The sequence below is a fragment of the Clarias gariepinus genome, chromosome 25 (genome assembly GCF_024256425.1).
Source record: "Clarias gariepinus isolate MV-2021 ecotype Netherlands chromosome 25, CGAR_prim_01v2, whole genome shotgun sequence".
NCBI lineage: Eukaryota > Metazoa > Chordata > Actinopteri > Siluriformes > Clariidae > Clarias > Clarias gariepinus.
Genome location: NC_071124.1, coordinates 5,976,928 through 5,992,228, shown reverse-complemented (window position 1 = coordinate 5,992,228; position 15,301 = coordinate 5,976,928). Strand labels below are relative to the sequence as shown.

Sequence of the window (15,301 nt, the reverse complement as noted above, 5' to 3'; positions counted from 1 at the left end):
CTGCTGAAAGACCCAGCCACATTTCATCTTCAATGCCCTCGCTGATGGTAGGAGGTTTTCACTCAAAATCTCACGATACATGGCCCCATTCATTCTTTCCTTTACACGGATCAGTTGTCCTGGTCCCTTTGCAGAAAAACAGCCCCAGAGCATGATGTTTCCACCCCCATGCTTCATAGTTATCTATGGTGTTCTTTGGATGCAAGTCAGCATTCTTTCTCCTCCAAACACGAAGTTTTATTTTGGTTTCATCTGACCATATGACATTCTCCCAATCCTCTTCTGGATCATCCAAATGCTCTCTAGCAAACTTCAGACGAGCCTGGACATGTTCTAGCTTAAGCAGCGGGACACGTCTGGCACTGCAGGATTCCGCGGTGTGTTACTGATGGTAGCCTTTGTTACTTTGGTCCCAGCTTTCTGCAGGTCATTCACTAGGTCCCCCGTGTGGTTCTGGGATTTTTTTTTTTTACAGTTCTCGTGATCATTTTGACCCCACGGGTGAGATCTTGCGTGGAGCCCCAGATCGAGGGAGATTATCAGTGGTCTTGTATGTCTTTCATTTTCTAATAATTGCTCCCACAGTTGATTTCTTCACACCAGGCTGCTTACCTATTGCAGATTCAGTCTTCTCAGCCTGGTGCAGGTCTACAATTTTGTTTCTGGTGTCCTTTGACAGATCTTTGGTCTTGGCCATAGTGGAGTTTGGAGAGTGACAGTTTGAGGTTGTGGACAGGTGTCTTTTATACTGATAACGAGTTTTAACAGAGTCGGTTAATACAGGTAACGAGTGGAGGACAGAGGAGCCTCTTAAAGAAGTTACAGGTCTGTGAGAGCCTTGTGTTTGTAGGTGACCAAATACTTATTTTCCACCATAATTTGCAAATAAATTCTTAAAAAATCCTACAGTGTGATTTTCTAGATTTTTTTTTGTCTCTCTTAGCTAACTATAATAAAAATTACAGACTTCGCTCATCTTTTTAAGTGGGAGAACTTGCACAAGTGGTGGCTGACTAAATAAGTTTTTGCCCCACTGTATATAAAACTGTATAATACATACATACATGCATAAATATTTTTATTTAGTCAATCACAGTCATAGTCGCTTAATTACAATTAGAAAATACTCAGATTTACTTGTTTTTATAAACGTGCAATGTTGCAATAAAGACAAACTGGTTAGAGGAAACAGATTATGCAATTTTAGAATATCGCAAACATTAACTTTTAACAAATGTTAAATTTAATTCTTTCTAATGGGATCGGAACTGCATGCAATAGCTGGGTAGTATGGGGTGTGGCAACCCACTGCCAGTGGGGCTCGAACCTGGATCATCAGATACAAAAGTTAATAACATAACTTTTAGTTACCACTGCCACCTCTTGTGTTTAATGTATTCTTGTAAACATAGTTTCCCTTTAAGGCAGCACAAGCATACAACTTTGGTTTTATCCAAACCTATCCCTCTAGAAGCTTTTTATAATGAAACTTACTGCTCAGCACACCTGGTGATATATCATCTTATTATCAGTCATCTTATTATTCTTTAATAAGGGTTACTAAACTGCACAGAAAAGCGTGGAAAATCTAGCTTAATACCTGGCTTAAGTAAAAAGGTTTATATATTTTTCTAATTATTATATAATAAATAAAAAAGTTTAATATTATTATGGTCAAATAATAGGCTACAGAGTTCTACGAAAATTGTACTTGAAAGTATCTTAAAAGTTTAAAGTACTAGGTAACATCGTTGCTACCTTTAAACATACTGTAGAATTTAATAAAAAAACATAAAGGTTTTCAAGTGATGAAATTGCAAAGATCTCAGCATGTGATGAATTAATTTTTTCTTCATTGATGATTTTGATTGAATGCTTTGAAAAAGTGAAATAAAAATTATGTTAGATTGATCATGAGACAACATCTAGTCATTAATTGGATTTTAAGATTTATGAAAAAAAATTTCAGTTAAATTTTAACTTAAGAAGTAAAAAGATTTCTAACATTATAAGCTTTCAAAGATTCTTTTGCAATGAAACTTAAGAAAAATATAAATACACAAATAAAATGTTCAAATGTAGTAAGAAGGCACAGTATTTTTTTAAATTTTTATTTACTTTTATTTAGTATTATAAGGTATGTAGACAACACTTATAATTAATACATATTTACTTATTATGTACTTCACTTATGTTACTATACAATAAACTTACTTAAAGTATAACAATACTGTACAGTGGAACCTTGGATTGTAAGTAACTTGGTGTGCGAGCTTTTAGCAAGATAAGCAATTTTTTAAATACATTTTCACTTAATAAACAAGCGGGGGCTTAATATATAAATAGATGCATGTGCTTTGTCTGACAAGTGTCACGTGATTACAACTGAGCCAATGCATCTTCTCTCTCTCGCGCTGCAGGATTGTGGGTAATCGTCTCCCATACTTAGTCCCAGTGCGTGTGTGTCACTCATATAGTCAACATCCATGCACTTGTGTACTGTTATTATAACATCGTGACCATGTGTATGTGCGTAAAGCAAAAGCAAGTGTCATAAAAGAGCTTTCTTGTTAAAACTTCCTTGTGCAGTTTCCTGACAGAGCAGTGTTTCCGTTAGTATGTGTGTGTGTGTGCCTATGTTTGTGCACGCATGCACACGCACAAACACAGTAGCCCCTTTCATCCCTCTCTCCTCTTCAGCTTTACACACACATGCACACAGTAATGGAAACACTGCTCTGTCTAGATTCTTTTCAAAGGTAAAGTGCAGGTTAATTTGTCTTATTTTTATTTTATATTTTGTATTGATAATATTGTTGTATTCATAATTATAATTATGGAGCTTCCATTATTTCTGATTCCGAAATTCACTTTGATATACGAATTATGCTCGCAATCCAAGGTTTATTACCTAAGGCAATTTCAAAACTGAAATTCAAAATGGAGACACATTTTTAAATGAAAATAACATAAAAAAATATATCCCAATATATTACATAGAAACACTCATTACATATATTAAAAAATAACAAAATCTTATAAAATCTCTCTTTATTATTATTATTATTATTATTATACAGTAAGTAAACTTGGGCCAAAATGGCAACTGTACTCCTAGAGAATTTAAAACATTGTTAACACTGTTACAATGTATCTCCTTAAATTAACTATGATTCTATTACATTTAGTCATTTGGCAGACGCTCTTATCCAGAGCGACTTACATTTTTATCTCATTACACATCTGAGCAGTTGAGGGTTAAGGGCCGCGCTCAAGAGCTCAACAGTGGCAACTTGGTGGTTGTGGGGTTTGAACCTGGGATCTTCCAAACCGTAGTCCAATGCCTTAACCACTGAGCTACCCCTGGTCCTATAACAATATCTGACTCTTTAAAGCAGAAACAGAAAGTATAATGACATGAGGATTCAAACTAACAACAAAAACTGCTGAGTTTAGATAAGAAAACAAAGGGAAACCCCAACAGAGGTTAATCTGCAGGAAAACAGCTGATGTTTAAAAGTTCTTCCAAAGAGTTGCTACTTCGGCTAGTTTTCATACTTATCAAAGCAGATTTATCTTAGATAAATTTTTGTATTAGCAAACACATAATTCATTATTCACCAGCCATGTTTAGAATAGTTTGTATACCGTATGTTATTTGCATTAAAAAGAGGTTTAAATTATATTACTAAAAACATATACCTTAGAGACAAGGTTAATAGGGCTCACTAGCGCATTACTGTATGGCACTGATCATTTAGTAATGTTCTGTTTAGACCAACAAAAATGTGGAGTAGAATACTGTTATTATACAGTAGCTTATTAGATCGTCTCATAGTAATGTTACTTTAAGTTTACCTAAAACAGCGCACCCTGAGCTGATTTTTATGAAAAGTTCTCATATTCAATGGAAACTTTATAAATAGATTAGGTCTTAACATATCTTTTCTTTTAATGAAGTGGGCAAAAGGGACATCCAAACAGTTTTGCAGCTTAGCCTCCAATAATGAATGTGGACTTCATATTAACTTTTAATCTTGTGTTATATTTGAACTGTCAGCTTCCTAACACCCACGACGACTACAAAACAATTCCTGCTATTCGTTATCACCCAAATGAGGATGCGTTCCCTGTAGAGTCTGGTTCCTCTAAAGGTTTCTTCCTATTGTTATGTCAGGGAGTTTTTCCCTTGCCACTCTGCCTGCTCATCAGGGACATTCGGATAATTTCGATTCTTACATATTTTCCTACACATTTCATACTCACTTCCCTAATTTTCTTTTCATTCTGTGCAGCTGCTTTGCGACGATTGGTAAAAGCGATTTTCTTTCACATGGTGCCGGGGTGAGGTTAACTATGACATCAGAAACATCATTCGATGTTGTTGAGAAAAGGAACTGGTATGGGATAAATAATGGGCCGTACCATATTAGATAACTGCTGAACTTTGGTAGCCATTGTGGTAGAACCATGTACCATACTATATGTGTTCATGTACTGTTGTACCAAAGTATGTACCATGGTATAAGCCATGTACCCTACAGTAGTGCCATAGGAGCAAGTGAGTTTACCATGGAAAAAGTTCTTGATGGTACACATGCTTTCATTTTAAATCGAAGGCAAACTTGAGTCTAAATCACATGCAGGATCTATTCACAGGCATAAAAAAAAAAAAAAACTTCAGTTATATACAATAAAAAACCATTTCATAAAATGACTCTGTGATGTTTTGATTTTCAGACATAATGATATCAAATCCAGGCACCCTTGTAATCCAAACCAGTGTATCATTTTTATGATGATGTCAATGATTTGTTATAATGCATCAGTTGGGGCATCTCCTGCTTGGTCGAGGTCTCTGTAGGGGACTCGAGGGCTCCTTTGGCTAAAGGCCTGCGGCAGAGCGTAGCGGTTAATTTCCTACGGAAGGCTCGGCACAGGAAGACGTAGATGAGAGGGTCCAGACAAATGTTGGTGGCTGACAGCCAGAGTGTGATCTCCTTCGCCAAGTAGAGCTGGTTCTGAGCCCAGCAAAGTGCCGATGTGGCTCGTGTTTGAGTGAGGGTGTAGGGCACCCGGGCCAAGTGGAAGGGAGCGAAACATATGAAGAAGACAGCGACCACGACAAACACCTAAGAATAAAACATAAAGTCACTGATAAACATGGCTCTCATAAAGTAGAAAGAAGTCTCAGCCTCAGAATTTCACTGTCTGGGTGTTTATATGAGCTACTGTAGAAGTAGTAACTGGGACAAACACAGCTCATAGTAAGAAATCTGTAAAATCTTGGCAAGTAAATGTAGTTGGCCATTTGTAATGTAAGTCAGTTGGCTTGAGAAACAGGGGTTGTGTGATCAAATTACCAACTGTGGAGCAATTTAAATTTAAAATTCGATTCAATTTAAACTTTTTACAAAAAATACATTATTCGTTACTCTAACTTAGATTTTTTAAATCATTTATCATAGATCAGTTTATAGATATTTCCAAAGGATGTGTAAAACATTCTGGTAAAAGGGGTTCTTTACTCATATGAATAATAAAAACTCATTACTCATAAGCGTTTCTGTTGTAAAGCTAAGCTTATTACGGTGTTGCCAGATAGTTAAAAAACGAATAATCATACAGAGACCCCAGAATAGTCAAATTTGGGGTCAAATTATCGTACATTGAACATTTAATTGCAGTGTCCTCAGAAGCTACATGCCACCAATGCACTACTGTCTTCACTTCTTCATCAGAAGTGAATCTCTGTCTGTAAGCATTAATTTTCCAGCTGACAGGAGACTTTTTAACTGTTTAACCAGTAATGGTTCTTTTGAAGAAACTTTCACTTCCTTAGAGTATCATTAAAAAAATTGTCTGCAGAAATCTAAACATTTCTGTTTATGCTCTTCCGTGAGTTGTTTCGACACCAGCTACAACCTCAGATCACAAAAACTATCAAGTGACATGCCTATTTTTCATGCCTCGCACCGCAGTTACAGTACAAATGAACCGATGTAAATGAACACGTTCACACCTGCACAGCAGCGACTGGGGAGAAAGTAGCCTGCTCTGATAAGACAGAGGTTTTAATATAACCAGAATGCGGAAAATTTTTGACCCACTTGTATATAGAATGAATAACCAGACTGGTTCCAAATCAGACCAACACTGTTAAACTATGACATTGAAGAAAAAAAAAAGAAAGAAAAAAAAGACAACAACAAAGGATATGACTTGAATATGAAATTATTATATATTTAGGAATTTTTTACAATTATTGATCGTACAGATCTAGATTATCATACAAATACAGTACAACAATTAACGTACATCTGGCATCAATGTCTTATAACGTCACAGAGATACCAAAAAGCTGTCAGTGATGAAGAGATCCATGTTATGGTAAGCTTATGCATGTTCTCTGATTGTTACAAAGCCATGACACTATGAACTTATTTTATAAATGCTCAGTAATCACCTCCTTATAAATAAAATCACGATGTCTATGCTTATAATGTTTTATGGTAAATGAAAAAGTTTTATATATCCATTCTTTCATTGAAAATAAATATAAGGCTATGATTTGGCTTGCAGCTGGCACCACTATCAGTGGCTGTTAAATATAATTAATCAACACCTTCTCATAAAGCAGATTCAAGAATATTGAATACAGTGTTGCTGTATGAAGTTTAACAATGAAACACACTTGTGTCTGTACGATATTTTGTTTTGACACATTTCAGTGTTATGCAGTTTCAGATCAGCTATGAACAATACGCACACAAAAACCTCATTTATGTACCATTTCCTCACCTTGACTTTACACATGACATCATTAAACCAAACCAAAACCTTTTTTTTTTTTTTGGTTTGGGATCCTAGTAACCTTTTAGGGCTTCAGTGTATAGTATAACTAAAAGTCAGAATGATTAGGAATCATGTGTTTTGTGACGTACCTTGGACTTTGTGCGTTTGCTGGCGGTGCCGGAGCTGCTCCTTGAGGCTCGGTATGACTCGTATACCTTCCTGCTGATGAAGGTGTAGCAGATGGCCATTAAAAACAGAGTCCCCCAAAACACCACCTGGCAAAAGTAGTTAAAGCCCTCGTGCCAGCGCAGGCCTAGCTCACTCTTCAAGCTGCTGCATTTCAGCTTCCCACTGCGACCCACAGAAAACTCACGGTTACTCAGGATCACGTTAGGCAGCGCGAAAGCCACCATGACGGTCCAGACCCCTGCGCACAAGGCTTTACCCACCCCGACCCGCTGCAGGGCGCACTTTCCGAACGGTCGCACGATTTTCAGGTAGCGGTCCAGGCTGATGAGACCCAGCAGCAGGATGCTGATGTACATGATGGTGTAGAAGAGCACGGCCGTGTAGCGGCAGTAGATGGCCCTCAGCGTTACTGAGCCTATCCCTGCATCCGTTAATACTTTTATAGGAATAGTGAGCGTCATGAGCAGGTCGGCCACCACTACGTTTTTCAGATACACAACAAACGTGGTGGTGCTGTGGATCTGAAAGAAGATCCAGGCAGCCAGACAGTTGAGGATGATGGCAGTGAGGAACAGGACAGAGTACAGGCAGGGGAAGAGGACCGAGGAGATACTTGTGTCCCGCTTGCATGACATGGAGAAGTTCTGCTGACTGACATTCATCCTCACGTCTCAGCTTTGACTGAAAAATACAAGTGCATAATCCAAAAATAAGTTTTTTTTTAATCACCGCATATTAATTGAATATTCATTCAATACAACTTGTTTCTAAAATACATTTCAAAACAAAATCTAAGCCAAGGGCGGCACGGTGGTGTAGTGCTGAGCACTGTTGCCTTGTACTCATCTCAGGCTCCTGAGATAGGACCTGGCCCCCTATGACCCTGAATACAGGATAAAGCGGTATAGGTGATGATTTGCATGTCTTTGGATTAAAGTACCAGAAGGAACACTACCAAGAGAGCATCTCGTTGGATTGGGAATCAAACCTGGAACCTTATCTTATCTTATCTTATCTTATCTTATCTTATCTTATCTTATCTTAAATTTTCTTAGCTTACCTAATCTTATATTAGTGACAGTGGGAAGGTTAAAAGTAATTTTTTGTAATTTATTATATTATATATAATGATATTGACGCCATAAACATCTCTAAAAAATTAAACATGTTACTCTTCACAGCAAAGTTATTTCTAAGTCAAATCTGACGGTTGAATAAACATAGCCTGGAGATTCTGCTTAATAACCATGATGAGGGCTTTAGACTGCAGTTACCCCGATAGTTAGAGAACTGAAACTACCACAAACTATTCTGTATCCATGTCTATATAACTGCACTGTTGTTACCCTCAACAAAGTTGACTTCATTTGGATTTATTTATGGTTGTGCTTTCTGGCATAACTCAAATGAGCATGGGTTGCTTTTAAGTCTCATTCTTCTTTACGTTTCTTCCTGATGTCATCTCTGGGAGTTTTTCCTTGCCATCATCATTTCTGGCTTACTAGAAACAAACTGATAAGGCTATTGATTTATGTCTATTTATATTTATTTAATTTCTGTAAAGCTTCTTTTTGAAAATGTTTCTTGTTATTAATTGGAATGAATATAAAATGATGCACAGTATTATTAAAAGATTTTACCTGATGAGAGCAAGCATAAAGAAAACAAAACAAAACACAGCCTTGGGGTAATTCTTGGGCAATAGGAGATAAAGATAATGTGTATTTAAAATTAAGCTTTAGTTCTTTGTCACATGTACCATACAACACAGTAAAATTATTATTATTTTTGCATATTCAGCAGATAGGGTTAAGGTTCTCACTCAAGCACTCAACTGAGGCTGCTTGGTGATGCTGAGGCTTGAACTAATAACCTTCCGATCAGTAACCCAGAGTTTTAACCATCTGAGCCACCATTGCCATCTGGATGTAAAATTATGTCATTTTTAGGTAGGATGAAAACCAATGTAATGCTTTATCCTGAACCCTGGACTTGAAGAATAGGATTGGATATTGTTTCTTGTGAAATAGAAACTGTGCAGTGTATATTCTTTTATGCATACCTTTTCTTCCTCCTATTTCATCCCATGCCATTAGTAAATAATAACTCACATGCAAGGTAAACAGTAAAATAAATTATTAAATAAAATAATAAATCACACATGGTAGATAAACCGAAAGAATTCGAAACCTCTATCTTATAACAATACAAACTGTTAAGGTACATGTATACAAAAACATTTATACGCTTATATATACTGTAGCATTTCCACTGTGGGAGAAGAGAAAGGCTGTAAAATGGGTCAACATCTGCATCATAACCACACCGCAAAACCTCATCGAGCAAACAACTTCAAATGGCAAAGAAAGAGGTACTGCTTTAACATCACATTATAGCTTATAGCTACTGATTCCACAATTAAAATTTAAACGCAACATAATTCTGATGCATTTAAATGGTATGAAATAGGAAATAAAAACTATATTTTTTAAAATTAGTAATTTTATATAAAAGAATACATGCGCATTCGTTGCCTGTTGTGTAGCATGTTACTAAGCTAGTTCTACTGATGTAATGTACTATACGTGAACATGCAAAGTAAATAGACGGCCCTAAATTTTTTTAATTTGTTTTAAAATTTAACAAAATTTGTTAAGTTTGTTAATTTTATTTATTACTTATATATTTTTTTAGATCAGAATATATATATATATATATATATATATATATATATATATATATATATATATATATATATATCTTTGAGCATGCTCAGAAGGGAAACGTCCAAAGAGGACATACTGTTGGTCAATATGAGGGTGGCCTGGCCCGGAATCAAATAGCTAGAAATTTTTAAAATCCTTTTTTAATAGTATAGGTTATTTATTTATTTATTTATTTTTAAAAAGGTCAAACGTTAATAGAGTCACAACCTGATCAACCTGTTCCGTCTGAAAGACATTTCACCTGGGTGGGTCGTTGTACTTAAAGAAAAGTCAGCAAAGTATTAATACTGTGTTACCCGCTAAACCTTACGAGCTGAAAGATGTAAGACATTTTCTCACACAATATTTTCACAAAACTGTTGGTGGTTAGGTAAAATGTGTGAGACCTTGGTCTGGTTCACAACACCCAGCCTCTGAGTAATGCGTTTTGCGTAACACATTGCACTTGTAGAGCTAATCCCATGCCAAGATAACAAGAAGGTTGCATCAGGATCGGCTTATGGTGAAAGTCCTGAGCCAAATCAGGTACTGTATGTTGAAGTTTTAAATAGTTCTTTGATTGTGTAAAACTGCTTCGGGACAATGCCAATTGTTAAAAGCGCTATACAAATAAAATTGATAAAATTTTATCATAAAACTATTAGTGTTTATTTACTCTGCATGTCTACAGTATGTGCACACCAGCTTGGATTTTACTCACAAAATAGTGAAAAGTTTATTTACCAATACATTTTTTAAGGGAATATATCATTTGTGAGTGCAGCATTTTCAAAAGACACTCCAGCTACAAATCAAAGCGATAAGGCGGATGGGTCACCGTGGTCCTTTCATGTGTCATATGGAAATTAATAAATGGGACACAAATGTTATTTATTCATAATATTTTCCCTTCACATTATTTATTTATTTATTTATTTATTTAGGTAACGTGTTTATGTGGTAATAAATGTTTAATTATAGATTTAAGGGAATAGGGCTTCTATTTTATTTAATTTATAAGTACACCATGTTTAAATGCCACTCCAGCTACAAAACAAGGCACTAACCAGATAAGTCACATGAATATAGAGTAAAGGTGCATCATAAACTCTCAGCAGCACCGAGAACATTGCAGTTTGTCTTGCATGGCATGGTTCTTCCTGAGGAAGTGTATCAAGCCCAGGTATAATATGGAAATGCATAAATGTGACACAAATGTTATTTAATTCATAATATTGTTCTTTTACATGCTGTGAATATATTTACTTATTTATATGACTAGAGCACATGCTAGATTTGATCAAAATTGTTCCCTGTAATTTTTACGACCTTCAACAATGAAAAACAAAAGACGTCCTCAACCTGGCATTTCTGCTCAGAAACTTGGGATGTTTGCTCAGTTTTGTCACAGAAGTGTCATTCGATCCACTCACACTATCCCCAGTAACACTATGACAAGGTGCCTGATTATTGTACATGCATGACTGCGGAAAAATAACAAAAAAACTGCTGAATAGAGTCATTATTTCAGCTACTGTTCTGCATCCACCTGATTTACACAGTGTGTTTTAAATGTCATAATGATTTAAAAATATATATTTTTTATATAATTATTTATATTTTTGAATATTTTTTTTATTTCTAAAAAAAAAAAGCAGGACAAAAATATGCAGGACACCCACACCCATAAAGTGACACAAACATATATATAGGCTATATATATATCCTGCTTTTTTTTTTTTAAATATGGTAAAAAAATAAATAATAATAATAATAAAATAAATAAATAAATAAATTTTATATATATATATATATATATATATATATATATATATATATATATATATATATAGTGGCACTGTAATTTCTTTATAAAACTCAGATTAGTAGAAACCTTATATAAAATAAATACAAAATTAAAATAATGTAAAGAAACAACATAAATACAATAAAAACAATATATTTTGAATAAACATAAAGTAGATAGGACAAAAAATTTTTTAAACTAATACTGTTCATAATAGACCTAACAGCAAGGAGCAACCTGAAAATCTATTTTGAAAATTGCATCCAAACAATTATTTATATAAATACAGAAAGAAATATAGTTTTAAATGATATCATATGCATTAAACTATATTCCACATAGATTTACACAATTGATTTAAATTGAATTTAAATATAAATACAAAAAAAAATTAACAAAGTGAAAATAATTTATAAAAACTTTCAGTATAACAAGTCCTAATTATTCTGAAATAGGGACTTACCAGCTGCTTTAGAAGAAGTACTGTAAGAAATACTTCTGTTTTTTTGTTCCCCAGCTGAAACTGCTACATGAAAATCAGTAAAGGTCTGAGACCTCCCATTCATGCTTTGGCTGTAGATCTGTGTTTGTAGCCTGTATATGCATGCACATACATACATATGCGAACATCTCACACACACACACACACACACACACACACACTTGTTTTCTCTACTGGTGCCCTCTCAAAGCCTTTCTTTCACGTCACAATACATCTGCCATTTCTGTGCCAGGGTGAATATCCCCATCCTGTTCCATTTCCTGTCTTTTGTCTCCTTGTGGCTCATGTCCTGCCTCGTGCCTAACTTTATTTACTCATTTGCATACGTTTCAATAGTCTAAGAGGGGATAAATAATGCTGCACAACATTGCACCATGACGTCTTTTCAACAACTGCCACTATGTCTTGGAAACAAGGGCGTGTACAGTACATGTATCTATATTGTAGATGCGCTTCTAACTGTCTGGAAAAAGAAAGAGTTGTTCAGTTGCATGCATAGAGAGCGGTTGTGCAAGCTGATATCTGTAACTCACACAGCTGTTTGTGGTCAGCTGCAACCATCACAGCCAGCACAACCAACACAACGCATGCGCCCGTCTCTGATCTAATCTGTGTATGTATTTATGTGTTTATGTGTGTGTGTGCATGAATATGTGTGAGGGAGATACTGTTCATTCTGACTAAAAAAAAAGATGCGACAAGTACAATTTCTATTTGTAGAATTCAACAAACTACAGAAACACAAAATACGGAAACACACTATCAAACTTTCACTTCTATCATCACCTGGATTTGCTGCGATTTTTTTAATTCTCGATTAGATTCTTAAATGGTCGTTAGGTGTTAAGGCATTTCCTATAATGGTTGTTCTGATAATTGTTTCTGCTTTAAACTCAAATTTGTTTCAATGCGTGGATTCTACAACCCCATTGTATCCATTATAATGGGTGTCTTAAACAACCAAAGCCCATTAACAAATGAAACATTTGCTGTTATTTAATTCATTAAAGCAGATAATCGTTGACACGATGAAACTTTCTGTAAGTTTTTATGGTAGCACTTTTGTAAATCTGCTGCTTTGATTTTTTTTTGTCACATACTGTATAAGTCTTTAGGCCTAATAATAGGGAAAAAGCATTTTAAAGCTGATATACTCCATCCATCCATCTAGTTACCTTTGTAGTCCGAGAAGGGACCGTGAAGGCCATTGGTGAGTGTTGTATTTATTCCCATTTTTGCATCCGTGGTAGAACCTCCAGTCAACATTCACACAATACAGGGCAATTTGGGAACGCCAGTTAGCCTAATCTGCATGTCTTTGTACTGTGGGAGGAAACCAGAGCACCCAGAGAAAACCCACCAAGCACGGGGACCCATGGCAGGAGTTGAACCCGGACCCTGGAGGTGCAAGGGGACAGTGCTAGTGGTTAGCCACCATACCGCCATAGCTGATATACAGTAATGTAATTAATAACATACTAACTTGCTTGACTGGTATTTTTTAACATTACAATAACTATAAACTGATACAAGGCATTATGGATTGATCTTTAATAAATACAACTACTACTACTAAAAATAATAATAATCTATACATGTAATAAAACTGTAAAATCAGTGTGTCTGTACACATTTTTGTATTTGGGGGGTATGTAAGATGAGTAATAGAACAAATCAAGATTGTTTTTGGATTTTTTTTTTTGTCTGTCCGTCTGTTTGTGCAAGCATTAAGTAAAACCTACTGAACTAACTTTTGAAGAGGGTTTCCCAGGTGTATTGGGCTTGAGGTGGCTTTGTTTCATTACACTCCGCCCATGGAAAGAGAAGATATGCCACTTAGTTTGAAATTTAAATGGAAGTCGACCTTGAAAAAATCATTAGTTCATCTCAAAATTCAACAGGTGGTGCTCTGCGTTTTCTTAATATGTGATTGTGCAATTGAAATCTACGAGAATGAAGTCACAGGCACATCTAGTAATAATAATAATTATTATTTCTTACAAGAGAAATGAAACCGGACATGAGAACATGATGTCATGATAAAACGCCTTAGCTCAATGTTGTTTTTCCCCTCCTATAACAGCACACTCACGGACTATATAAAATGAACTGGACAAACTGTTCTTGATGTTTTAAAGTTTAACCATAAAAGCTCTGATTCTCCCTTAAACGGGGGTAATTAATTATTGGGCAAATGAGCAGAATGAACAGCGAATGGCTGTAATTTGAATTAATGAGTTGCATAAATATTCACCCCTTCCATACAGTTGCCATAAATGAAAAATCCAGCTATGGAGACTGAAGTTGTTGGAGAGTTGAACATTTTAACTTTGGGCTCTATTGAGATTGACTCACTTTTGGAGCCAGCTCCTGGTGGTCATTTGAGGAACTGCACGTTTGGGACCTGAAGCGTTGAATCAGAAGTCGTCCCTTGATCACACTGCATTGTGGTTAATTATTACATAATCTCTATTATAATATATCCATATCAATATTACTAGCACTGTGGCAGCAGCTCTTTCTGGATACAGTCTTTTTTATCTACTCAGGATTTTTAACCTTAAAGGAACCAATGTAGAAGACATGATATATATTTTATGCTCTAAGCATAAAGGAAACAGTTAAAAATTTTACTTGGATTGTAGAAACAGTAAGATATCTGAGAGTAGAGATACGACATAAATAAAATTCTACATAAATCCAGAGAAAATGAATAAACACAATAACAATGTCCCTTAGAATTATGTAAACAGGTGTGTTTGCCTCTGCCTGGAGGGACTGTACTGGGACTGACACATCTATATTAATAAAAGAAAGGTTTTGTCTGTAAATTGGTCAGAACTCACTCTTTTAATGATAACTTTGGGTTTTACCCGAAAAAAGGATCAGAAAAATCTGTCTTTATGTCTGTATATCTGTATGCCTGTCCAGCCAGCTTTTATTACAACATCACACAAAACTGGATGCTCAGACTTTAATGAAACTTTGCCAGTAGTTAGGCATGAGATAGAATCAAAATGGTAAGCACAAGTGGTGTTATGAGCAGTTATGTGCCAGATAACATCACAGCATCTAGCACTTTTTGGACGAACATATAAATTTTTCTCTTGATGTGGGCGTGGCTTTACACGTCACTCAACACAGCCAATAAGTAAGATAATTTACCCTGTACTGTACAGACGGTATGTGGAAGACATAGAAACGGAAGGTGCAACAATCCCCACGAAACACAAATGAAAGCGTGACAGCATGGCTCACTCCAAAATGGCAAGTAGACTATAAAAACTGAACCTTCAAAGATGA

At 35.5% G+C, this 15,301-nt stretch overlaps 1 protein-coding gene across 1 annotated transcript; it reads right to left on the bottom strand.

Moving 5' to 3' along the window:
* Positions 1-3,163: 3,163 nt before the first annotated feature.
* On the bottom strand, positions 3,164-12,272 carry LOC128513370 (P2Y purinoceptor 13-like). The gene is made up of 3 exons (XM_053487117.1): positions 11,960-12,272; positions 6,945-7,665; positions 3,164-5,132 (listed from the first exon to the last, which is right to left on the bottom strand). The coding sequence occupies exons 2-3, from the start codon at positions 7,644-7,646 to the stop codon at positions 4,794-4,796; spliced, it is 1,041 nt and encodes a 346-aa protein (XP_053343092.1). The 5' UTR covers positions 7,647-7,665; positions 11,960-12,272; the 3' UTR covers positions 3,164-4,793.
* Between the last annotated feature and the right edge of the window lie 3,029 nt (positions 12,273-15,301).